The sequence below is a fragment of the Platichthys flesus genome, chromosome 6, assembly GCF_949316205.1.
Source record: "Platichthys flesus chromosome 6, fPlaFle2.1, whole genome shotgun sequence".
Lineage (NCBI taxonomy): Eukaryota > Metazoa > Chordata > Actinopteri > Pleuronectiformes > Pleuronectidae > Platichthys > Platichthys flesus.
In genome coordinates, this window is record NC_084950.1 from 25,619,437 (window position 1) to 25,645,571 (window position 26,135).

At 39.5% G+C, this 26,135-nt stretch overlaps 1 protein-coding gene across 7 annotated transcripts in view; it reads left to right on the forward strand.

Moving 5' to 3' along the window:
• Positions 1 to 26,135, forward strand: part of kif21a (kinesin family member 21A) — a 52,137-nt gene that overhangs the window by 7,019 nt on the left and 18,983 nt on the right. For 4 of the 7 annotated variants that reach the window (XM_062390155.1, XM_062390158.1, XM_062390159.1 and 1 more), the window contains exons 2-12: positions 15,963 to 16,185; positions 18,713 to 18,895; positions 20,011 to 20,151; positions 20,491 to 20,622; positions 21,085 to 21,255; positions 21,797 to 21,912; positions 22,365 to 22,560; positions 22,722 to 22,911; positions 23,071 to 23,137; positions 24,095 to 24,298; positions 25,627 to 25,698. In XM_062390155.1, the coding sequence (XP_062246139.1) occupies positions 15,963 to 16,185; positions 18,713 to 18,895; positions 20,011 to 20,151; positions 20,491 to 20,622; positions 21,085 to 21,255; positions 21,797 to 21,912; positions 22,365 to 22,560; positions 22,722 to 22,911; positions 23,071 to 23,137; positions 24,095 to 24,298; positions 25,627 to 25,698 (1,695 nt within the window). The remainder of the gene's footprint in view (positions 1 to 15,962; positions 16,186 to 18,712; positions 18,896 to 20,010; positions 20,152 to 20,490; positions 20,623 to 21,084; positions 21,256 to 21,796; positions 21,913 to 22,364; positions 22,561 to 22,721; positions 22,912 to 23,070; positions 23,138 to 24,094; positions 24,299 to 25,626; positions 25,699 to 26,135) is intronic. The other 3 variants (XM_062390157.1, XM_062390161.1, XM_062390162.1) reach the window with 1 other exon arrangement.

The window sequence follows — 26,135 nt, forward strand, 5'->3', positions numbered from 1 at the left end:
GCCAAAGTGTTAAAGTGCTAGCCAAGTAACACGGATGGAAGCTATGAATAATACCCACTTTGCCTGAGGATATGGCTGAACGAGAAGCGGGAGCTCAACACAGGCCAGCTTTTAATAGACTGCTTATTACAGTGTAACATAGCTGACCTTACTTCAATTGATGGTAAAATCAATATAGGTTTATAGTGTCGCAGTTAAAGTTGCGCAATGTAATAGACTTGTGTGCTGTCTGTACCTGGGATCAATGCATTCAGGTGATATACGGTCCTCAGTGCAACAGTTAACTAAGTTTACAGTCCAGTCAGATTGTCAAGAAATATTGTCAAACATCCTTTGCGAGTATCCAGAGCTTGAGGCGATTGATCTTTGTATGATAGTTTTTTTTGTCCGAATGCCAATCCAGAACCCAAACATGTTCAATTTAGAATGATACAAACAGAAAACAGAAGCACATTTTCAGGGAGTAAATGTTTACAAATATTTAGCTTAATGAATTGCTTTAATTGTTTATCCGCTTGTTATTGAATTCTCTATTATTTTATTATTATTATTATTATGATTATTATTATTATTATTGTTATTATTATATCTAATCTAACTACCTTATGAGCAGCTTGTTAGAAACAATCAATTTATTGATGCAATTTTAATAACTTAGCTTGTTGAATGTGAAGACTGTTTTCTTATTTTGTTAATTAAATATATTTTGGATTTAGACTCACTTAAACAAATCACGCAGTCTGAAGTAATTATTTGCGTAATCGTATTAATAATAAATAGGTTCATTCATAAAAAAAAAAAACAACAGTTAGTTGCAACAGTACAGTAACTCAAGGAGAGTAAATGTAGGCAATGTAGCCAGAGTATGAACTTCTTTCCACAGCTAGATTTAAATTTCCCGACATGTGAAGTGTTAGACTTAGGTGACCGGTCGCCCTGTTGTGCCATATTTGAAGTGGAACTTCTGTGCGTCTCGACTGTTTTGCCTTTGGGACCTCTTTCTAGACAGAAGGCTCCTCCATTCCAAGACGATTCTAAGCATAGCCTACACTTAAACTCAACTTCCCCCAGAATAGATTCATGTCGACATTGCTGGAAGACCTCAGTTATCTATATCGCAACCTCTAAGGAGTCAGCACATTTCTGCCAGTCGCATCTGTACCAGTGCAGAGAGCCCTAGACTGTGGAGCCGCATGCACCACATGTGGACATGTTAATGACAAGGAATAGATTTCCTACCACCACCACCACCACCCTCTTAAAATTATGCAGCACTTATGAAACAAGCTTTACATGCAAAATAGATTGGATGTACTCCGTAATTATACAGCAACTTACATGCACACCACACCAATTTTAATGATGTTGTTCACTCTACTGCTATTATTTACACTCTACTCAGTCTTTTGACATTTTTTCTTTGGTCTCCACCTAAGACTCTAGCAAAGCTCTGCTTGATGTTGGCCCCTTCCTCCCTGCACAAAAGTGTCCAGTTAAGGGCTAGAGGCTATATCTATAACGGATTAGGTCTAAATGTGGAACTGGTGCCACAAATATATTTTGGATGTAACTTAACTTCCATCATCAAACTTAACTTCCATCAGTGGAAAGTCACAAATAGGCCTCAGATAGTCACAAATAGCTTGGTTTGCATTGTGAGCTGCCACCTTGTTATTTATGTCAATACACTGTCTCTGCACTTAATGGGAATGGCTGTATTTTCTCTATTCAAGTGAGCTGCTAAAGAAACTGTATCTCTCTGTAAACATGATATGTGAGGTTATATCTGTAACATCAGTGGCTGGATTTGTATGATACATTTTAGTAAAACTGGTCTGTTTAAGACTAAGCGGGCTTTTACACCTACCTTGTTTGGTCCGAACCATCTGACTCGTCAGTTTAGTCCGTACCAAAATAACAGGTGTGAAACAGGAAAAAATGTAGTCACTCCAAGAAGCCGTCTCCGTCTGGATCAAACTGAACTGTGGACCTATTTGTTTGCAATGTCCTTTTTTTGTGTGGATACTTTGGAATTGAGGATAAATTAAAAAGTTGAGACAGAATTAACAATAGAAGAGATGGAAGCCGAAGCAGCTTTGATTGAGGATTGCTTAGCCTCCAACAATGTAATGTTTCAATGTAGAGGATGTTAATTTAGCTGGTTGTAATACCATTATGCTATAACAGTGCCAACCAAATTAACAAAGTGAACGGGTCGATTCATTTTCTCCATTCAACATTTTCAAGGTATAGCTGCTCAAATACAACGAGTTTGCTGCTATTACTTCTTAAAACTGATAATTCAGTATGCAGTTATTGGGTCCTGCAATAAATCTGCAATAAAATGTGTAATTTGTTGAAATATTTGTATAGAGGTGTTGATTCAACTGTGTGGCCATGTTGGAAGCTGCACTTTGTTGTGCCTTTCAATTGTAATGTGGTTTATTGATCTCTCAGACAGGCGACACTATTGTTTTGACACCAAGTTACATCCCTGGTGCAGATCAATTTAACATCATCAAAGAAAAAATCCTAGATGCAGGTGTAGCAACTGTAATAAACTGGCAACTAAAGCTGCTTTCAGACATGCACTGAACTCCAGATAGTCTCTTGAGAACACGAACATCACAGATTTTTTTATGGAGATTCTCCTGCCAACCCCTGGTATAAGCTCTGTGGTGTGTCCAAATGAGCTCATGTGGAAAACAGCAAGAGACCCTCTGGAGTGAAAACGTTGAGATCATGATGTGTGCAGGCAGAAACTTCCTTAAAACACCTCAAATTGTACAACAAACTTGTCAGACTGTGTCTTGCACCTAAAATGCAGGCGTTGATAAAACACCTCTGAAGGAAGCATATGCAAATGAACCCTCACCACCTGCCGGAGTCATGAAGCAGCTGTCTGATCTGCATATATATGAGAAGTGAGTCATTTGAATTTAGTGTTGAGCGGCCACCAAAATAGAATTGCACATCTGACATGAGATACAAGCGGTTAACTGCAGAGACGAACTGACTTCCACTCGACCTCGACTGGTGTGTTTGCCTAACCTATTATCTGCTATCTGGCTGCCTTGAAAGCTGCAGATGGCGGCAAGCTAATGTGTCTCTCACTTTCCTCCACACCTACACACACACTCTCCATATTTTCAGGGGTAGCTTTTGTGTAGTTGGCTGACACAGCGGTGGGACTCCTGTGTCAACAATTCATGGTTGAATGACACTGCAGTCCTGGCATGACTCGGTCATACGAGCCCTGCGGAGACAGCTTGCATTTCACAACATTTTGATCTGTAAATTGAATTGTATATTGAACATTTCTAGAAGATTGTTTCTGAACATAATGCAAGATTATTATTTTCAAAACAACATTTTAGGTAGATGTTCTTTTTAGGGCACAGTGAGCGACTCATTTATTTACCTGCAAAGATTTAAATTACGAAGCAATGTCCAATCACAGTAAAAGAAAAGTGTTTATTGGTTTCCATGCAGCTGAGGACCTTTGTGGCATGTTATTTTAATCTCTCCCCCTACTCTTTCATTGGACCCTCACTGTTGTGGGCTAACTATTAAATCCCAAAAAGTTAATATTGAAAAGAATATAAACAATAAATATATTAATAAAAGAAAAAGCCTGTTTAGTCTGTAGCTTTTGTCTGAGAGAAATCCCAGTTTTGAATATCAGTATATAATAATCCATTTGATCCATGCTTTTGAAATTACGTAGGTCATTGTAAGCCTGTGGTGTATAAGATCAGAATCAGAATCAGAATAATTTTTATTGCCATGTATATTTGCACATACAGGAAATTGCCTTGTTATATATCCCTGACTCAATAATTAAAAGCGTTTTAATTTCAATAGTTACTGCCTCCAAAACAATTGATGATTTGGGGTGCCATGTCAACCACTGGTGCTGGTTAACTTTGTTTTTTAAGTCCAAGGACTATAAAGCTGTCCACCAGGAGATTTTAGAGCACTGCATGCTTCCGTCTGCTGACAAGCTATATGAGGAGGCAGTTTTCCTTTTCCAGCAGGGCTTAGCAGCAGCCCACAGTGCCAAAGCTACTACTAACTGGTTTGCTGACCATGTTATTACCGTGCTCGACTGGCCGTCACACTCTACTGAACTGAGCCCCATAGAAAATCTATGGGGTATTGTCAAGACAATACAGACGAGCTAAAGGCTGTCATCAATACCATCCGGGCTTCAGTAACTTCTCAGCAGTGCCACAGACTAATCCACACCACACTGATGCAGTCTTTTTTGCTTATAGTAGCACTGACCAAGTACTAGGTGCATAAACGAAAATACAGAAGTTAGACTGTAAATTCTTTATTAAGTTTATTAAGAAATCTTTGACTATTTTGAAATGCTATTTTTTCATGAGATGTAATACAATTCATACAAATTTATGATTACAATATTTCACTTTAAACGGAATTATTTAATTATGAAAAAAACTACTTTTCCACAATATTCAAATGTTGTATGTAGTTGCAAAGATATTCAGGATGAACCAGTTATTGCTGTCTGAGTATGTTTTTCACAAATCTTCTCAAACAAGAAAGCAGCTGCTGGCTATACATATTTAATTAATGCTTTTTATAATGTGTTTGGAAAAGATAAGTTATTGTTAAAGTAATGTTTGAATAACTTTGAAACCCTTAAAGAGAAACAGAGAAGCCAGTGCCAGCTCGAGGTGGCTTTGTTTAAATGTGTCTTCTTTGACAGCTGGTATTTGTATACTGGTTGTATTTATGTCTACATATGCAGTTAAAGTTTCATGCAGGATCAAAAAGCCAGAAGATTTGGATTTTGTCGTACTAAAACTCCTTGCTTATATTTAATTCTTCTTCAGTATCATAGTCAAATAGTGATGAATCAGCCATAATAAGGTTGAAGGAGATGTTGACTGTTTTAACTGCTAATGACTGTAGCTGTTGCTTTTAGGCCCTGCTGCTGTTATATGAGCTGTTTGGCTTCATTATGTCTCCAGACCTGCTGTATATTACTGATATCAGGTAACTGTTCACTGTGTTAGTTTATTTGTTGTGCTATGGTCAAATTTAAACACCTCTCGTAATAGGTTTAACGTGTGTGTGTGTGCGTATGCATGCATGGGTGTGTTTGGACTCCTGAAAAGGATGTCACATTCATAGTACACTGATATACTATGTGTCAGCCAGACTACAAAAAGGGGGAGGCTTTAAAAACATCACTGTAGCATCAGTTTTCATGTGATGATTAAAAAATAAGCCTGATCTATCTTTTTTTTGGCAACTTTTTACGTTTTAGTCAGGTGCGAGGAGAGTGATTTCAAATGTAACAGCATTAGGGCTACAACTACTGCAGTATTCTGATAGTCGAGTAATCAAGGATTATTGAAACGATTAATCGGATTATGAATGACACAAATTCTCAATTGCTCTTATTTAGCCAACAGCTTTTAAATTTAGCTCGAGGTTGTTCGAGGCATGCGATGACTGAAAATAAAGACAAAAAAGATCGATACTTCATTCAAAAATGTCTTTTAATAAACTTTGCTGCATATTAGGGTACTATTGACACAAAAAGAAAGAAAAATCAAGTTTATGTCCATTTAAAACCAAGGATAGGCAAAGTGCTAATAATTTTTTCATCGATTTTTGTCGACGACACAGATTAATCGTTGCACCCCTAAACAGCATTGAGGTGACCTGTCCTCTTTCAAAAATACTTAATAATCAAACACTAAATTTTGGAACAATGACTTTCATCTTTAATATTGTTCTTACTGCAACTTCCGCTTGGGTATCTGAGTTGGGAGACAGAACCTGAATAAGAAGCTACAACGCAGGCAAATTCAGAAGAGTGAATGGTGCCATTGTTTTCATACAACAGGTAGCAGCAGACATATTCCTGTCCCCACGAAACCACATCCAGATTTATTTGGATCTACACCAATGTAATATGGCTACTCAAAGATGAAATGTTGTATGTACGTCTGCATACATCTGCCAAAGAGCAATAAAAAGGACTAATGTTCCTTCAAACACTAGCCCTGGCCTGCCTGGTGGTGTTCCTGTTCTGTGCTGACAGCTACAGATGATCCCTTGGTGACACCTCCTGTTGCCTGACCTTCCCCATCCCATCCTGATGATGATGGGGTGGTCTGCTGCCTGACCCCTGACCTGCAGGAAACCGTAAACCCGCTATCAGCTTTCCACAGGGATTCACTGCAGCCTTGTTTGTTTTTCAAAGCACATTTTCCAAGATCAGTGGGATTTCCATGCATATCGACATCTTTATTTTTACAGCATGATGAACCAATGAGCTCAGGTCAGACAACAGGGTTGTCTCGGCCTCTGTGAACTTCATGTAAAGATTATGAAACAGGTTGTGTGCCCTGCCAGACGTCTGGGTGTGTCTCTTTACTGTTGCAAGCTCTGGCCTCGTGTTAGGTTATGTGATGAATTCCTTCTCTAATACACCCAGAAATAAGACTACTTTAATAAATGGGTTAAATGAGGAGCTTTTTTCGAAGGCTTCTCCCCACAAGAGGGTAACTGGGCTAATTTTAGACCCGATTTGCCCTTTCGGACAATTACAGGGGCTTCCTGACTGGAGGCCACTCTGTACTGATTATCTGCTTTACAAGTACAATACTGCTACCAAAAACAAGGAAACAATTCCAACTCACCTCCAACAGAATACATGTCTGCCCTCCTCCATGTTGTCTTCTTCTAGATTCACATTAAAGTGTGAATTCGGAAGAAGACAACATGGAGGAGGGCAGACGTAAGACGCAAAACGTAAGCACCTAAAATTTATTTGCCAACTACCATAATAAAAAAGAAAAGAAGAAGATATCAAGAGTTGACAACTAAGTTATCCCACCCTGTAGGGTTTGGAGAACTGATACATTGCAAAATAGTAAAACTTTTGAAATTGGTATTTTTCTCTAACATAATATATATGTACCCTTATAATACTAATTATATAATACCAATGCTATTGGAGTGTGTCAAGAAGAAGACTGTTTGTGGCAATGCACTTTTAGATTTACTGGGTCTTTGGTTCACTGTGTGGAAACACCTTGATTTAACATCTCTGGCAAGGAGGTTGTTTTCCCCCCTGTCCGTTTTTGTTGGTTTGTTTAATAGTTTTGGGGTAAGGATTTTTTTTTACATTTACACTGATTTCCCAGGGAATAATAAGTGGATCTTGCAGAAATAAAATTAGGCACATTTAGGAACTAATATGAATGCGTATGAAATTTGGTGCATCTCGACTGAATTTAAGGAAACTAGAGATTATGTGTTGGGGAGAGCGGGGTAATGTGGGACATCGGATGATGTGAAACACCCCCTGTATCTAGGCAACGGAACACATTTGTGGTCATGTGACTATTATGTTTAAAAGCCCCCCCCCCCTGCAATGAAGGATAAGTTGGTGCAGGTGCTGCGGTAAGTATGTTTTTTCACAAAAACGTAAATTTCTTGCTTTGAACTTAATCGACTGTTGTGTCAAAACAAATTGATTCAGGTAGAAAAAATTATATCATACATGTTGGTGAACTTCCAACATATAAAACCTTGTAATTGATGCTAGCTGAAGATTAGCCTGAATTGATAAAAGATGTTGTTTTTCAAAAATTGTGGCTTCGGGGTAAAGTGGGACAAATGCTGTGGGGTAAAGTGAGACAGTGTCTCACTTTACCCACCATGAAGCACAAGTTAAGTTTAGTCTTAAACAAATTTTTGTGTTATATTACATTATATATGTTTTGTTTTTAATGTCATAAACATTGTAGAAAAGCCATCATGCCAAGAAACTACACCAGGAAGACAACCTGGGGCCAAACACCCCTCTCAAAGATGGAGAGTGCAGCCGCTGAGGTGCAAGGAAAGAAGTCCTTAAATAAAGCTGGAAGGGATAGAAATATTGATTAGACAACCCTCAAAAGATTCATAAAGAAAAAAGAGAAAGGGGAAGTAAAATCAGTAGCCTGGGGTGCAGTAGCTGAGGTAAAGAGAATATTCACAGATGAGATGGAGGAGGAGCTTGTCAAACACTTGAAACAACTAGCTGACCAGTTCCATGGCCTTGCTCCAGTTAAGTGCCGTGAACTGGCATTTGAATACACCGAGAAAAACAATATCCCTGTCCCTGCCAATTGGACAGAGAAACAATGTGCAGGTAAGCTAGGGTGTGCAAGAGATCACATGAATCATAATAATCATAAATGTGCTTAATTGACCAATCCACATGATTCTGTTACTAGTCCGATATTAGTGGTTGTCAATCTAGCTTATTATAAAGTATTTAATTCACTGTCTCAGCCGAAACAGCTGCTGTCATATTTATCTTCTGATTATTATTGAGAAATGTAAGCGCTTTTACAGCTTTAATGAAAGCACAAGTGTCAGACCCACTTTCTCAGTAATTTCACATTTAGGTGCAGGGGTGATCTGGTGTCAATCCTTTACTGCAGGAAGGATATAATGAGTAAGGGTTCACGCCATCTCACCATAGAGGGATGCGCTTTGACATGTTTGAGGATTAGGCTCTGAACTGATGTCAAAACAGCCTTTGTTTCCATGAATTTAATGGGGAAACATACTGTATGGACTTCAAAATTTGTGTTATTGGTTACACAGATCCCTGATTCTTGACAGTTCTGATATTTGGATGTTTGAAAGTTTCAGAGGCAGATGATTTTCTTCTCTATCTGATTAAAATAAGGGTCTCAAATTGTTCATTAATTGGCTGCAAAGTATGCAGTTGCAGGCAGTGCATTTAAAGCTGATGAGAAAATCGTCACTTATAATGTCCTACCATAAAACATCTTTAAAACGTAAGTATACATTTCTACGCTGAATGTTAAGTATGCATGTGGGCAGAGCATGACACAGCACCACAAAATTCCCAGTCTTGCAAATGATTAGTCAGCTATGGAACTGCAATGAGCCCTGTAATAAATTATAGTAATGTCTCTCCATGTCAGTTGAAGTGTGAGTATCATTCAACAGCAGAGTTTCTTAACACAATCAAATTACTGTAAATTTAATAAAGACGCTGTCAGACACAGTGTTGTATCATTTATTTACTTTAGCCATACACTAGTTTTAGAGAAAACACCACCGTTACACAGGAGGAACAGATCTGCCTGTTGAGTTAAATGTACTCGAACTGCTGCTGTATAAGCACAGGATACAGGCAGCATAAGGCCGCAGCGCTTGGACCAAGGCTAACTCTGTTTATGACCTCAGTTAATGAGTTTGTCACATCCTCTAAATGAAAGTATGACTGCTGTTGGCTCTTTATGGAACAGAGAGGATAACTAAGGTCTGTTGTGGTTGACTTGAGATCAGTAACAATTATCCCTGTGGGTTAAGAATAATTATATGATAAAAGACTTAAGAAACGTCGACCTACTCTGAAATTGGGTCTGCACTCTGCAGTGAATTAACCTCATTCTGAAGTATATTACGGGTGGCAGTATACTGAGCAAGTTCACCTCACCCACATGCCCCTCCCCCTGGCACCCTTTAGTCTGCCAGACCAGCCTTATATCCTGCTGGGATCGGATTATGACGTTAACTTCCTCTAACGCTTCTATTACCAGTCGCCATGGCAACCCCATCCTTCACACAGAGTGCCGAGTGTTTCAGGCCAGCATAAACAAAAAGACCAGATGATACAGTTTTTTGGAAAAAAAACCCACAGATTTCGATTATCGAGCAGCCCTACACACGCACCATCCTAGCTTGCTCTAATCCCTGTTCTGCCGAGATTCTTAGTTGCATGTATGTGTAATATGCAGCCACTGTTAGCTTGAAGACTTTCGCTCATCTATTTCCCTGTCCATCGTTACTCCTTTTCTGGACAAATGCTTAAATTAATGATTCAATCAATAATTGTGAAGGATGATGCTTTTTCTTGGAGTTGTTCTGTCTTTTGAGTCATGTCTCATGATGCTTTTCTAAAAATGTATTATTATTTCCTATGGTGTTTTTGTGATTGTTATTGTTCAGTAAAGTGAAAAAGCCCAAAGTCTGTGGAAAAGGCAGATCCTGTAGTCTGGCCGCTAATTCTGCATCGCTGTGAGTGACATCACAATATAGTCCGGCCAGCTGGCCAATCAGAGCAGACTGGGCTTTATCGGGAGTTAAAATCTGCAATGGCATTTAATTGCAGGCTCCTGATTTGCAAAAACTATTGTGCAAGTTCTGAACAGTCCTGATGTGTTAAACAGATAAGGTAAACCCCACCGTTCTGACGTGTTCTGTCTGATCTTCAGATGTGCGGTTTATAAAGTGAGTAGGTAAGAACAAGATGTGTGTTTTAAAGTGATCCCCTGTGCTCTTAAACCTTCGAGTTCTGCCTCCCTTTCAGACAGAGGGAGGCATGTAGATGCTGGCCTGCAGTGTCTGGCAACGAGCCAAGTGTGTGACAGAGACACAAAGCCACACACACACACTTCCCCCCTTATTACTTTCTCTCTTCTGCACACCCTCTTTCTCTTTGTCCTTCACTCTGGCTTATCAGTGATTGTGTCCTCTATAAAGGACAGTGAGTTGTTACACTTAAAGTTGAGCGGACAGCCCAGTGGCAGCACATGACGTCATCTCAAGCAGCCACACTGCTGCTCTCAGCAGATCTTCACACAAAGATCTGTCCTGTTTACTCTCCAGTCTGCAGAAACCACAGGGAGTGGAGCTTTGCGTTTGTGTGCCGGGCTTTGATTTTTGGCTGCGTGTGCATGAACAATGGTTTTTCTCAGTCTTTTTCTTTTCACCTCCTTTTTATCTTGGCACAAGCCTCTGCTCTACAGCTTAGTCTCCGCAAACACAAATGAAGCAGAGCAAAAACATGTATGGTTTCCTTAAGTTACTTCGAATTTATATATAAGGGTAGGAAACATTAAACGGAAAAATGCCAAATTTACTTAAATATTTAATATTCACCTGAAGCACATTTTTATGTTCTATAACTTACACCATCATTTGCTTTTTTTGTTTCACATTAAAAAAACTAAGCATCTTGGGTCCTTGAGAGAAAACATTTAAAGACGTCATCTTGAGCTGCAGGATAATCCAATAGTTTCACTATTTTCTGTTGTGTTCCAGACTAAAGGAATACAGGAGAAGATAATCAGCAGATTAATTGATGATGAAAATGATCATTGCTTTTAGCCCAAGTGGCCATGATTCACTGGTTTGACAAAATAATACATATACAATATATATATATATATATATATACACAGATACAGATTCAAGTTTCCTTATTATTATTCATTGCTTTTCAAATAATTATGTTTTCCATGTAACATCCACTTACTTCATCTTTATCATCCCCTATACATAGCAGCTGAATGAGATGTGTGGCCTCGGATGAAAAAAAAAGCATTTCACAGATTGGATCATACTCACATCTCTGTATCCTTTACACCCCCCTCTCAGTGATGTGCAGCATTGAGTGCAGTGATGAGGTGGTTTTAACAGTGGTGTCACTGGGGCAGGCTTGAGTGTGAGCAAGAAAATAATAAATTGTGAATAAAGAAGCAGAAATAACTTAAAAATCAGGCAGTGTCTCTTTTCAATTTGATCCTTGATTATTTAGTTACATGAGATAAATATGGGACAATGTTGTATTAAGTATCTCTCAGAACTTATCCTGAAAGTTTTGGTTCTACTTTCAACAAGTGAGCAAAACTGTTTCTTGAAATATAAAATCGTGGAAAGTTTCACAAATGCTTCCCTGTAGAGTATTCATTTTTTACGACTAAAACATGAAACATAAATCTTTAATCTTTTTTTGTACAAGAAAACAAAACAAACCATTCACAACAGCATTCATATTATCAAAACACAGACTGTCAGCAGCAGATGCTTTCACTAACTACAGACCTTCACTTAAATGATCACAGACAGGGCAGAAACTGAGTGTGTGCTCACTAATCATCTGCATTATTTGTGTTGACAAGACATCAGGCTGATATCTGAGGGCTGTGCTGGTGTTCGCTCCATGGCAGGGACCGAATTAATAAATATTGTATCTAGAAATAATGTTTCTTCAACCAAGACAAACAAATTATTTCTGTATAGCTTATTTCTAGTTGTGTGTTTTCAAAGCGAATTATCTCAGTAACGGAAGTGGATAGTGGAACTAAATAGTTTAAGCATAAGTGTTTGCTTTAACAAGAAACGGATCTGCAACAAAATCCCAACAGTACAGTGAAAAGTGTGTATACTTTGGATTTGTGTGTGTGTGTGGGAGCGTGTTGAAACAGACAGGATTACACACCCAATTAGTTTGTTAAATGGTCGGAAACAAAGGCCCCCCTTGTGGTTTGTGGAAAGGATTAGATTTCTAGAGCATTCTAACAGGCCAAGGAACCATAATTGGTTAAATACTATGGATTTGACTAGGAGGCTAATTGATTTCCTGACTGGAATCACATTTGTGATTGCTAAATCTCTTTCTGAATCAATGTCACCAGCTATTCATCAGAGGAATGGCATGAAACTGCCAGAATAAATATATAACTTATAAACAGACCCACATGCAAAAAACATGGCAGTGGTCAAAAACTCCTCCTCAAGCCTTTACCCGGCCTTTTAGACTTTTCACTGAATTACATTTTAGTGAAGCAGACACAGTAGGAGCCTCAATGTTACTCAGAAGTTGACTCTGTTAAGGCCCAGCTGTCCCCTTCAATAAGATCAAGTTGCTCCAAACCGGTCATACTCAATTTCCTATAAATGCCGGGAACTGAGTTGAAATTAATTTAGTATTTCTTGTGAAACTGTGTGCAGTTATGATGTTCTCAATTATTAGTAAGGTTGCTTCATGAAGTGTGGGAACAATCAGTCAACTATACTTTCTCACTAGATTTACTGTTCTCATATGTTTATAGTTTTACTGCAGGACTAACACCTGCAGTCAAAATTGTGTAACTTTTGTCAGGTGCAGAATTTATCCTTCAGGCTACAGCTGTATTATTATATTTGAGACAGCTTCATGATAGTTTACAAGACAAAAACATTGCACATCTCTGTGCATCTTTACAAGCAAGCAGAGACTTTGCATATACCAAACACAAGCAGCAGCAGACTGAAGAATAGTTTGCATGTTAAGGTTGTTTCCTTCATCTGTGACTTCACTCAGTGACCGTTATTCACGGACATGTCATGACCTCCAGGCAGGACATTACCTCTCCTCCCTCGCCTTCGTCCAGCCGTGTAATCCTGTAGCTGTGGCGTTGGTGTCAGCGCTGGGATCCAGTGTCACAGAGAAGGACACAATGGCCGCACTGTACTTGGCTCTCAGCATTGTTCTCCACTGATCTTTGGGGGCACAATGAGGCCTCTATCCGCTCGAGGCAGAGAGACTGGCAGTCCTGCTGTCAGGTGCTTTTCTTCCTAGCTTAATTGTGAGCTGAACCCATGAGGAGAGTTTCTTTAAAGTGACAGAGTGATGTTTCCTGAAAGACTTGCCTGTTTGGTCACAGTTAACCACTGAGTGGGGACAGGGAAGATGCTGAAATCATTTTTTGTATTATTTGCTGCTGTGTTCCATGTTGGTGGGAGAGTTAAACAACGAGCTGAGGCTGAAACTCCCTATGTAGCTGTCAAGTGGAGGAGGGCTGCAGATTCAGGCAATAAACAAACAAACAAAAAAATAATCCTGTACATCAAACTAATGTTTTGGTCCCTGCAAATCTTTTGGGGAAAATTAGCCTTTGGGCTCTTATTATTTCTGACTCATACTCAATGTCTGATGGTACTGACACATTAGTTGTCTGGATTTTTATTTTCACTTCAGCCTCCTACTCCTGCAGACTAATCGAATCCTGCCTTCTAAATGTTGTTGAGGGTGTGTTCCATCACTGCATCTGTCTCTGCACAGTTGATGCTTGTGATTTACAAGTGTTAAAGGTTTTTAAGACAAATGGAAGTTTTCCGAGAAATGTTTGTTCACTCTGAGAGCAGTACAGTCGGTACATTGCACTCCTGTTTTTGTAAAACCTCTGCCATGTGAAATGCGTGTGGCATTTTTAGTTGGACGATTAGTCCTTCTGATCATCTTCTGATTCCTTGTCTGAGTTGCCCTCATCCGAAATGTATGACATTCGTTGTAGAGATGTCTGAATGGTCTTTTTTTCTGAAAAATGTATCAGTAGTTGCTGAGCAAACAGAATTGTCGCCATCCTGCCTTTTTTGCCCAAGGAGCCTTGGACTCTCACCAACTCACGCCGGATAACTTCTAGTAGGATCCTGCTTAGATACAAATTTGGTATAGTTGGGCTACAATAACTAATCCCCCCCATTATCAATTCATCTTCCAGCCTTTTGAACCCCAAGATGGCCTCATAAAACTCTGATTTTTTTGAATCTGCAAGTCTCAAAATGTGGTTTTACGATGTTGGACACCTGCCTCAGGTTTTCATCAACAACCGTAGGAAACCAGAATTATTCAGGATGTTCTGTTTTTAATGTATAGTAAATATACATTTTAATGAAGGTTGTTTCAGTTATATAACCTCCAGGCTGACATTCAAAAAGTGCTTATGTTTATATTGACACACACACACACACACACACACACACACACACAGAGGGAGAGAGTTCCTATGTCCCTCTCCTCTTCCTCTCTTACTTCCACATTAAACCAGTTCATCTCTGGCAGATTTCACCAGCCCTAACATCCAGTATTTCAGCTCTAACCCTAACCCTTACAGACAAACACTAAAGCATACAGATTTATATATTAATCCAGCTTTCAGCTTTTAGGGGATAAAGTATTGGGTCAGACTCGGATGTTGAACAGGTCACTATTGTTCTACATTAAAGCACATTTGCAACTGAAAATCTGTAAAACATTTTGTGTATAATGTTTATAATGTATTCAACAATTTTGTAGAGTGAAGGTAATGGCTGCCTGCCAAAATATGCAGCTATAAAACTGCTTAATGAAGCAGCTCCTGGAAATGTGCTGATAACTTATTCACCATCATGCAAAGATTGACTCACAGATTTGATTCCCACAGCAGCTACAGTAACTGTGCTTCTTGTCATTTTATGTCCTTGAAAATAAATAGGGGAAGGGATACACTTTAAACGACACATTTACTGCAATGTAAATGTTGGGAGAAGTAGTTTCCAGTTGTTGGTAAGACCCTTTTGTAGGTCTGTAGACTGTTTAACTTTTGTGGCATATAACTATTTTGGTGTGGCTTTTTTGTAAATTCTAAATGGCCACACCTAAATATAACAATAAAAGGCTATGTGGGTTACATTTTTACATTGGAACTAGTTGTACTTTGTTTTTGACTTTCTTCTTGGTTTAATGGCAATAGATGGCACAGATAGATCAACAAATCGTGTTATTGCTCAGGGCGGCAAGTTGGTATCGTGGGTAGCACTGTTGCCTCACAACATCATTATTTAGTCGGGCTGTGTATGTGTGCAGTTTGTTCTCCATGAATCTGTGTGGGTTTCCCCACAGGTACTCTAGCTCCCTCCCACAGTGCAAAAACTTTAAATTGACAATAGGTTTAAATGGTGAGCATAAATGGTTGTTTGTCTCTGTATGTTGGCCCTGTGATACTATGGTGACCTGTCCAGGATCTACCCTGGTGTAAACAGGCCAAATTAACCCCTGCCAAAATTAAAAACCGGGTATACTTTGGCCCGGGCCAGAGAATACCCCAGGGGATAAACTGGCCCAGGCCCCTTTAACCCCGGGTATAGTCCGGACTGGGGGTATACTACGGCCTGTTACACCGGGTCTCGCCCAGTGTAGGCTAGGATTGGCTTGAGCTCCCCCATGACCCTCAAAGGATAAACAGTTTAGATAATTATTTTATAAGTACATTTATTTATATCCTTCTTAATTTCCAATACAGTTTTACTAGAAGCCACCTCATGTACACAAAAACGAAAATCCCTTGTATCTGTCTTTGCCGCAGGATTCGTCCGCAGCTGGCCAGAGAGAAGATCGAGGGATGTCACATATGTACGTATGTGATGCCCGGGGAGCCTCAGGTGATCCTGGGGAAGGATAAGGCCTTCACCTACGACTATGTGTTCGACATGGACTCCCAGCAGGACGCCATCTACAAAGCATGCACAGAGAAGCTCATCGATGGCTGCTTCGAAGGCTACAATGCCACCGTCTTCGCATATGGACAGGCAAGTCTTTGTCCTATGTGTCTCAGCTGCAGCGCTGACGGTGCTTTATAGCTGTGTGGATGGAGAGAATTTGTCTCTCTGCATGGGTGTGTTTGAAAGAGAAGGGGTACTGGAGAGATGGAGTGCTGACATTTAGGTACAAGGAGACTCAAGGAGACTGTTGTGGAATGTATGAGCCTCTGTGACCTTGTATTTGTCCAGCCATATTTTTAAAGGAACAGTCTGAAATTTAGAAATACTAAGAAATACTCTTTCTTACAAAGGAGTATACTAAAATACCAAGCTCTAGCCAGGAGAATGTTTACATAGCTTAGCATAAAAGCTGGAAGCACATGGCAACAGCTGCCCTGACTATATTCATACAATGTATGTGCGGGAAAAAGCTATTAAACATATTACTTGTTGAGCTTTATAAGTGTTGGTGACATTTGGATGAGCCAGGTTAGTGGTTTTCCCTCAGTTTTCATGTTTTACGATAAACTCCCCATAAAGACATGAGAGTCCAATCTCAACTCTCAGCAAGTAAGCGAATAAGCATCACAGCCCCACCCCCCATTTGTCAGTCCCCTAAATGTGCTTGGAACAACGATAACTCTTTCTTTGAATTCCCCTCTTAAAACTCAATTGAAGAGTTGAAAAAGTCTCATGTTACAATGTTACAAGAAATAAGAAATAGTGGATCCAGATCCGAACATAAATGTAAGATTTTCTTCCCTAACTATCCTTCCACCACTTTTTGTGGTAATCCATCCAACAGATTTTATGTAATCCTGCTAATCAACAGACAAACGCAGATGAAATTTTAACCTCCTTGGTGAAGGTAACAAATCAAAATCACAGAAGTATGATTATACTTATTATTAGTACTCAACGTTGGTTAATGTGTCTGAATTTCCAGAATTCATTTTATTTATTTATCTGGTGATCATGTGACTCAGTGGGTTAAGTCACCAAGGAGATCAGGCCTCATAATCCCACAACATTCATCTGTCCCCATAGAACGTCTGTTTCCACTGCACGCACACCAACTCATTAGTGCCGCCGCACATTGAAGAACACTTCAGGGATTTACCTGTGGTATAGATAGTCGTATTTGTATTAAGCTTACTGTTTTAAGATGTATAACATATGTGCAGGTTATATATTTTTTTATGTTGTGATGAAAGTTAATCTTAGGTGAATTGATAAATTCTGTCTGAGTTGAAAAATCTTTCTCTGTATATTTGTCAGTTTTTCAGATTTATTACAACAAATAAAGATATATATATATATATATAGTCTGCAGATTACTGAACACTGCAGCTAATAACAAATCGCAGCCCTTCTCCTCTCATTCTCCTGCTTAACGCACCATCTTTGTTTCCACCGTGTTCATTGCGTGCGCGTCTGGTCCTCTAAACCCTCACCTCCGCCCCTCCTCCTGGCTGCTCAGGTTGCTGTGGTGACAGAGCTTCTGCTGCGTGGCACTGGCACGATTCAAAGACCAACCTTTTAGATGGATATGCATCTTTAATGTGTGTCCATATGAATCCACATTTCTCTGTTCCTGCCTCTATCCCTGTTGTCCTACTTCTGATGCTTTGGCCTGGATCCGACTTGTTTGCCTCTGTGGTTTTACAGGCACTAATCTAGATTTAGACCGACCCACTCGGCTTCAGCACAAGATCTTAACCCAGTGTGATTGCAGAATGTAATGATGTTGACCGAGGAGATAAAAATCTTATCTGAAGATCAAAGCCTGGATTTAGTTCATTTTAAGAAAGATATACAAAAATAGAATATTATCTTTCTTGGTTTTGTCAAAACATGTCGGCTCAACTTTATCAAATATAATCAACACATTTTCCCGTCTCTCCACTGTCAGAAGCCTTACTTGACCAAACATACTATGTGGTGGCTGAATTCATCCTGAAGAGTCGCTTATTTTATCTTGAATAATTCTCCATCTTATTGTGTAGCTCCCCACTTTACTCATCCCTTTGTTATATGTGGTATAAAAAAGAAGTTTGGGAATTATAGGTGTCTAAGGGAAAAACTGGAGAAAAGTACATGACAGATTAAGTTAAACAATTATTAAATATATGACAAAAATCTTCGTAAAACTGAATATTACAACAAACCAAAAAAATGGTAAATATCATTTATCATTCAGTTTATTGGATATTTGTTATATTGTTGAGAAGTGAATTGAGATCAGCCACGTGTGATAGTAATATGTTGTGATAGAAAAAAGGTGATACATTTTTAATGGGTTAAAATGATTAAATAAACATAAAACCAAGTTACAATAATCAGTCAATTAAAATTGATAGATGCGTTCAAGTAAGTTTAAAAACATTATTTTTGAATTTTAAAAACTGAAGTGAAATTGGTATCCTGATCCCAGGAGGGTCATTGTAAATCTTTGGTGCCTCTTTGTCAAAGTTATTTTTACACAGTTCTCAGATTTAGTTTAGTTGCTTGTGGAGTACAGTGACCCAGCATTGTGTTCAGTTCTTTTGAATGATGTGTTCATTTCCACATACAGACGGGTTCAGGGAAGACCTACACCATGGGGACGGGATTTGATGTCAACTTTGTTGAGGAGGAGCTGGGCATCATCCCCCGCGCCGTCCACCACCTATACAAAGGCATCGAGGAACGCCGCCAAGCTGCCCAGGAGCAGGGACGCCCTGTACCAGAGTTCAAGATCAACGCCCAGTTTCTCGAGGTTCCACACCCATCCTACTGCATTATAATCAATAATGTTTCTTCATTTTACCTGCTGATTTGAGCCAAGAGTGATTAACTCAGTAAAACAAACATATAATCGTTCTCTCACTTTGCATGAGGACAGGCCTTACAGAGATGTCATGGGTCAGGCTTATATTGTTGACACTGTTCGTTTAACAAGCCCTGACACTGGTGCTCCATCACTCGGAAATATCCACTCTGACAATTGAACTGCAGCAGCTGTCTTCGGGGGGTTAGGAGGTGTGTGGGGGGGGCGCGTCTCAGTCTGGACAGGAAGAGTTAACAGGAATAATGTGAGTTGACAGTTGTGCCGCTCCATCAGGCTGTCGCACGGTTTAAATTCCTAGACTTGGAACTGGGGATGTGGAAGATATGTTGTGGCTAATACTTTTTGGATATGTTCAAAATTCACACACAGGCAGGAAATTTTTCCTGCCAGATTTTTCATTTCACACATGAGGCTTAAAGAAGTCATATTTAGCGCTGATTGTCGGTGTTGACATTTTTTTCTAACATGTCAATGTGTCATATTTCCCACTTAAAACTAAGACATTGAAACTTAAATTACATACATAAAGTACATACATTTACTTGAACTGCATTACAGAGAAAACTCGTTGTTATTGGCAGTGGATGACAATATAATATAAAAGGATCATTGCCTGAAGTTCATAGATCTTCTTGGGTCACTTTGTTCCCCTGTGCATTACAGCAATAGTTAGTAGTTTTGACCTCAGGGCTGAATGGAGGTGGAGGTAGTTGCATTTATTTCAGTGTAGCCTGCTCATGCTGAGCTTTTTTTTTGATTACCGAACCTAGCTTTAAATTTATCAAGGCAGATGTCATCAACCACAAACTTCAATCTGATGCTAGTGATGTACTAGAGCTTATGATGTAAACCATCTCAAGGGGCATGGTGATGATTTTAGTTTCAATTCACAAATGTACACACCACCTTCATTGTCATAATGAACTGCAGTTTTGAGGCTCGCTTATTTATTTTGTTTTTTACATTTACTCATAAATTGTATTCAAGGTTGAGAGATCTTGTAGTGATGTCTCTTGTGTTTCTTGTGTTTCGCCCCAACGCAGCTTTATAATGAGGAAGTTCTGGACCTGTTTGACACAGTGCGAGACATGAAGCAGAAATCTCACATCAAGATTCACGAAGACGCCACCGGAGGAATCTACACCGTAGGAGTGACCACACGCACCGTGTCCTCCGAGGCTGAGGTAAAGGAGAAAGACAGTGTGTGTCTGAATCAGTTATTCAAAGACCAGGAGGGGGGGTTAGAATACAGATTAAAAACCTTTTATGAATACAATTTCCACTATTCCACACACTGTTGCTGTCTCTTTCCCAAGCACTAGTTAGTTGATTAAAATGTATAAACATCTTGTGCATAGTTTAGGAAATTAATTTAATAAATTTATTCTGGTTTCTGAATCTGTTTGCCAGCTAGAGGTGTTTACAAATAACCTTTCATGAATTCATTGTTCTTTACTGCACTCGTGTTTACTCTCATGAATATTGTTGTATTAACAATTAAAACTCTTTGTCTGCCTCTTCAGATGATCCAGTGTCTGAAGCTGGGTGCTCTGTCTCGCACCACAGCCAGCACTCAGATGAATGTCCAGAGCTCCCGTTCTCACGCCATCTTCACCATCCACCTGTGCCAAGTCCGCGTTTGTGCCTCTGACAATGTTAGTGCACTTTAACACTGAACAACATCTGAGCAAGCACCATGAAGAGCCGCTCTTTCTCAGGGCAGGCAGATGTGCAGGTTAATTTATATATGCAGCATAGATGCTCGAGGCTGATGGGTCGTTTTATCAGTTTTATACACCTCGATTCAACTACAAGGTTCTTTTCAGCTCTTAAAATTGTTCTCAAAAGACTGTACCTAGATTTAGTTTGCTGTCGTTTAATACTGTTGAACTCTGTTTTCAGCTGTGAGCGTAAAGTACAAATGTAAGTATAGAAAATACTTCAGCCTCCAATCCCTGTAGAGTGGACATCATATTTTCCAAGTAGCTGGTGCCTCATATCTCAAAGTACTTCTTCACAAGATAAAAGAAAAAAACTTTTTGGGACAAAGACGCAGGAATCACATTTAATATAATGCGGGGTCACGACTGGAGTTTGTGTGTGTTTCTGTTACTCAGCAAGAAAATGAGACTGATAACAAAGTCTCCAACGGAAACTCTGAGCTGGACGAGTACGAGACGCTGACGGCCAAGTTTCACTTTGTGGACCTGGCAGGTTCCGAGAGGCTGAAGAGAACTGGAGCAACCGGCGATCGAGCCAAAGAGGGCATCTCCATCAACTGTGGACTGGTGAGTTTCTTCCTTCTCAACCTCACACAGGCACTGAGGCTGGGGTATTCTAGAGTTGTACTGCCATCTAGTGGCAGAAATTCTTAACTCTAGTGTGCAACAAACCAAGGTGATTAGTGGATGATTCGCTACTTAAAATTTAGTTTTTCTGTTTTGCCAACGAAAAGCACAACACCTTATTCCTGGACTGCTACCAGAATTTATGAATTTAGATAAATTAATTTAGCTGAACATTTTCTTTAAAGTATTCATTTAATTGTGCAAGTATTGAGAAGAGTACAAGTAGTTTAACAAAATTGTCTTTTTTTATTTTTTATTTATTTAATTAAAAAAACATTCTCTATCTTTTTTCCATGATGAAAATGGGACAGTTTCCAGCCATTGCTCCTGACTTAGGGAGTTTGCATTAAGCCAAATATTAACTGTATAAATCGTATTTAACTATTATTTAGGATTTTATTTGTAAAGACATACAGATGTTCTAAGATAAATTCCTGATATGTAAACAGCAAATCTTCTTCTCCCTCCTGTTTTGCTGCAGCTCGCTCTGGGGAATGTAATCAGTGCTTTGGGCGACCGGGGCAAGCGGTCCGCACACGTGCCTTACAGGGACTCCAAACTCACCCGGCTCCTACAGGACTCGTTAGGAGGAAACAGGTTCGTTTTTTCACCTTTTTACACAAATGGCATCTTCCTTGTTAGTTACGTTGTCATGCCGGCAGAAGTCTTGCCTAGTTAAAGGTTTCAACTTGAAATCAGTAAACTGTGAAAACAATACGACACAATAAACAGATATAATACCCACAAGTCGTTGCTGTAATATCAATGCAGGAATTAATTTGAGATAAAACAATATGTTCTGTTCGCAAATCAAGGATTATTCAACAAGAATGAGACTATTAATAAATCTGCCATCTAACTTTACTTTAAAATCTAAACATGAGAAAACAGGCAGGATTTTATCAGAAAGCTACCTTTACTAAGTTTAGATGTGAATAAATATTATTTTAAGATATTAAATTCCAGCAATAGCATCAAAAAGAATTGAAGCCTTTTAAAGAATTGTGCTTCTGGACCAAGCATAACTTTTATCCACCTCCTTCTAAAAGCCAAACAGTGATGATCGCGTGCAGCAGCCCATCTGACCGAGACTTCATGGAGACGCTGAACACATTGAAATATGCCAACCGAGCCCGGAACATCAAGAACAAGGTCATGGTGAACCAGGACAAAGCCAGCCAGCAGATCAGCGCTCTGAGGACAGAAATAGCTCGACTGCAGATGGAGCTGATGGAGTACAAGACGGTGAGGAGAGAGTATTTGATGTCAGAGATGTCTGAAACATTTTTGAAGTGTTTTTTCTTCTTTTTCTTCTCCTTTCCTCCATTGTATTTGCTGTTTGTAGCAAAAGCCCTGAAATACTTGCCACAGTTTTTAAACATGCCCCCCCCCCCCCTCCCCTGCAGGGTAAACGCATGGTGGGTGAGGATGGTGTGGAGAGCTTCAGCGATATGTTCCACGAGAATTCTATGCTGCAGACAGAGAACGGCAACCTGAGGGTGAGGGTGAAGGCCATGCAGCAGACCATTGATGCTCAGAGGGGGCGGCTCACCCAGCTGCTCAGTGACCAGGCCAACCAGGCCCTCGCCAAGGCGGGTAGGAGTGCTCAGTCAGACTCTTGGATTTATTAAGGGAAAAGTGTTTATCTACAAGATTGCTATTTTTGTATGCTTTTTACTACAGTGATGATATTTTGTTTTTAAAATAAGAACAGTTTTTCTGACGCAGCAGAAATCTGTCCTGTTTCTCTCGTAGGTGAAGGAGGAACAGAGGAAATTGGAAAGATGATTCAGAGTTACATCAAAGAGATTGAAGAACTAAGGTAAACACCTGGGGCCTCATTTATTAATGTTGCGTTAGCACCAAACTGGCCTGAAAGATGCGTTCGCCAATTCTTAGTCAAACTCATCTCTAAAAACAAACTTGTGTGCACTTGTACCCAAACTCTGACCCAATGCATACAAATATTTTGATGACAGAAAAATGACAATGCAGATGTGTGGTGGTGAACTTCAGCCAGATTATTCATCCACTTCATCATCAACATTAAAACCAGGAGCGTTATATGTCCTCGTGCACACAACTGTTTTATAAATGAGCGTTGTGCTTTCTTCCCTCTTTGTCATTCTGTCTGAATCTTAAATCAGTTTCTTGAGCTGCAAACTAAATTACACAACTCCTCTTTGATGGAATACATGAATGCAGGTTTTAATATAGCATTTATTATCACATTTAAAAAAACAAATAGGCTAATTCCTCTATCTAATGTTTCAAACCGTCTTGGACCTTACAGTTGACCTGATGTAGAGTCAACTGTTAGCTCCCCTTTTGTATTTCTTTTAGAATTATCTCCACATACAGTTCAACAGCACCATGACCTAGAGCCTCCAAAATGTAAATAAAAGTGGTATCAGCACCTTTATTAAACCAGTTTCAACACAATTAATCAATATTAACTCCATAAAGGATACATTAGGTTTAGAACATTTTGCCTAATAAACTCACAGGGTGCTTAACATTTTTGCTTACAGATTTAAAGACAGCCAAAAGATGTAACATACCTTACTTTTTGATCAAGACTATTCCTTAGTTTTCAAAGTTAGACATTTTATGCCTTAGTGTAAGAACTGTTTGAGTGAAGGAAGCAGCAGAGGACCTGGAAATCAAGAAATGTGCTCATCTGAGAATTGCCACACATGCCAAAAATAAACAATAAGAGCATTTGGACTGCAAACCGTTGTCTGATGTGAGTGTTTGTGTCCCTGGACTTCTTCTTCAGAGCCAAACTCCTGGAGAGTGAAGCCGTCAATGAGAATCTGAGGAAGAATCTGTCTCGTGCCTCCAGCCGTCAGTCGTTCTACGGCGGGTCCAGCCCTTTCTCCTCCCCGATGATGGCTCCTGAGAAGGAGACGTCTGACATCATCGAACTGGCCAAGAAAGACCTGGAGAAACTGAAGAGACGGGAGAAAAAGAAAAAGAAAGGGTAATACCATTAGTTGCGGTCATTTATTATTAAAACACATGTAATTTAGGATTTGGTAGCTCATCTGATTTTTATTTCTTGTAATATATATTTGTACATATTTTGTCTCCAATCAGGTAGACCTCTTCCACTTAGAAGAGCATCAAGGCCCAACAATCCCCTTAAAGTCAATAAAGCTGCACCAAAACACACACTTATAGATATCAGTAGCTTTCTCTATGCCGTTTTTTTCAAGATCCATCAATTATTTCCTCGAAAATCGATTTAGTACTTCCAAGAATCTCTGTCTGTCAGTGGCTCATAAATCTCAAGAAGCGTTTATCTTACTTGTTTCAATCCTGTGTTAAGGCCTAATGAAGTGCGTTGTTGAATTAAGCGCGATCCGAACACGCTGTCTGTTCAAAAGTCACTTTGTCAATAAAGAGGTGAACAGCTCTTTGTGCAGCAGCTGTGGTGCAGCTTCAGGGCTCTGTGGCGTGAGTCCAGCAGTCTGCCTTGACTTGCTCTCCCTCAATTACTGCAGGTCGCTTTTACAGTTTCAGAAAGAAACAACCAGCATTACCACAGGCCAATCAAACAGCACATTGCAATGGTTACAATGGTTAGAATGGCTACTGCACTAAATGTCCGAAATTGATAAAGACGGTGAAAATAAAGCAGTCCTTTTTGTTCGGATCTGCCTCAAATATGAGTTAAGGTCATTTTCACACACTCAAGAGTCAGAAAAGTGCATAAAGGCACAAGTCACCTGATTGCTTGTTGAATCAGTTATGTCTTTACATACGTTTTTAAACACTTTCACTGAATCTGCAAACCTTAAAGATGTGGTTAGGGCATTCCACAACTTAAGTGCAATGGGTTGCAATTGAAGGAGTTCTCTCTTGGTGCATGTTCCATCCATCCACCATGTATTGTGGAAATCCATTCAGTGATCCTTCCGTAATGCTGCTGAGACATAAACAGAAGGACTAGGACAAAAATCTAATGTATCAACATGTATATGTAATGCATGTATATTGAATGGCTCTCTGGCTTGTCATGTAAACTGGGGCATCACTAAATTTACAGATGATGAAATTACTTGTGTTTTATGAATGCATTTTTTATAAATTGATTCTGATCAAATATAATATTATGAAAAATGTCACTGCAATACTGTAAACCAGTAGTAGAGACTGGTCAGAGGCTCCAGATTGAAAATGATCAGACTTGTGCTATTCAGTCTTGTCAGTACAGAGCTTCCTCTGACCAATCTACCCTCCACTCTTCCTTCCTTCATTCATCTCTTGCTTCCTTGTGTCGTTTGACCCTTCACCCTCCCCCTGAAGACTCCAGCTGCTGTTGGAGGAGAGAGAGAGGGAGGAAAGGGAGGAAGTGGTGGAAGAGGTTGGGGATGCCAGGTTTGTCAGAGCTTCCAACCTCTTGTTGACACTCTCATCCCCTCGCTTCCCCTAATTCAGCTTTATTTATTGTAGGCACCTGGAGTGAAACACGCCTCGGTAGCAGCACTTCACTCTCATAAAACAACCTTTTCACCATTAAACTTAACTGTAATCTGTCTCCTGATCTTCTATGTGAATCATATTGCTCATCCATCTATCCTTCATGCTACATCCCTGCCCTCTGTTTCATCTTTTTTGTTAGATTATTGACATTGTGAGTCAGATTTTTAGACTTGTAGGTCTGAAACATCCCAAAATGTCTTGAAAGTACGAAGCTCGCGAAAGTTCTTTGCAAATTGTTTTTTGAGATTTACATTTGTGTTCCCTCACATATTGTTTCGCGTTCTCTTGCAGTACTCCCAATACTCTCCTTTTTTAATATGACGTATTACGAG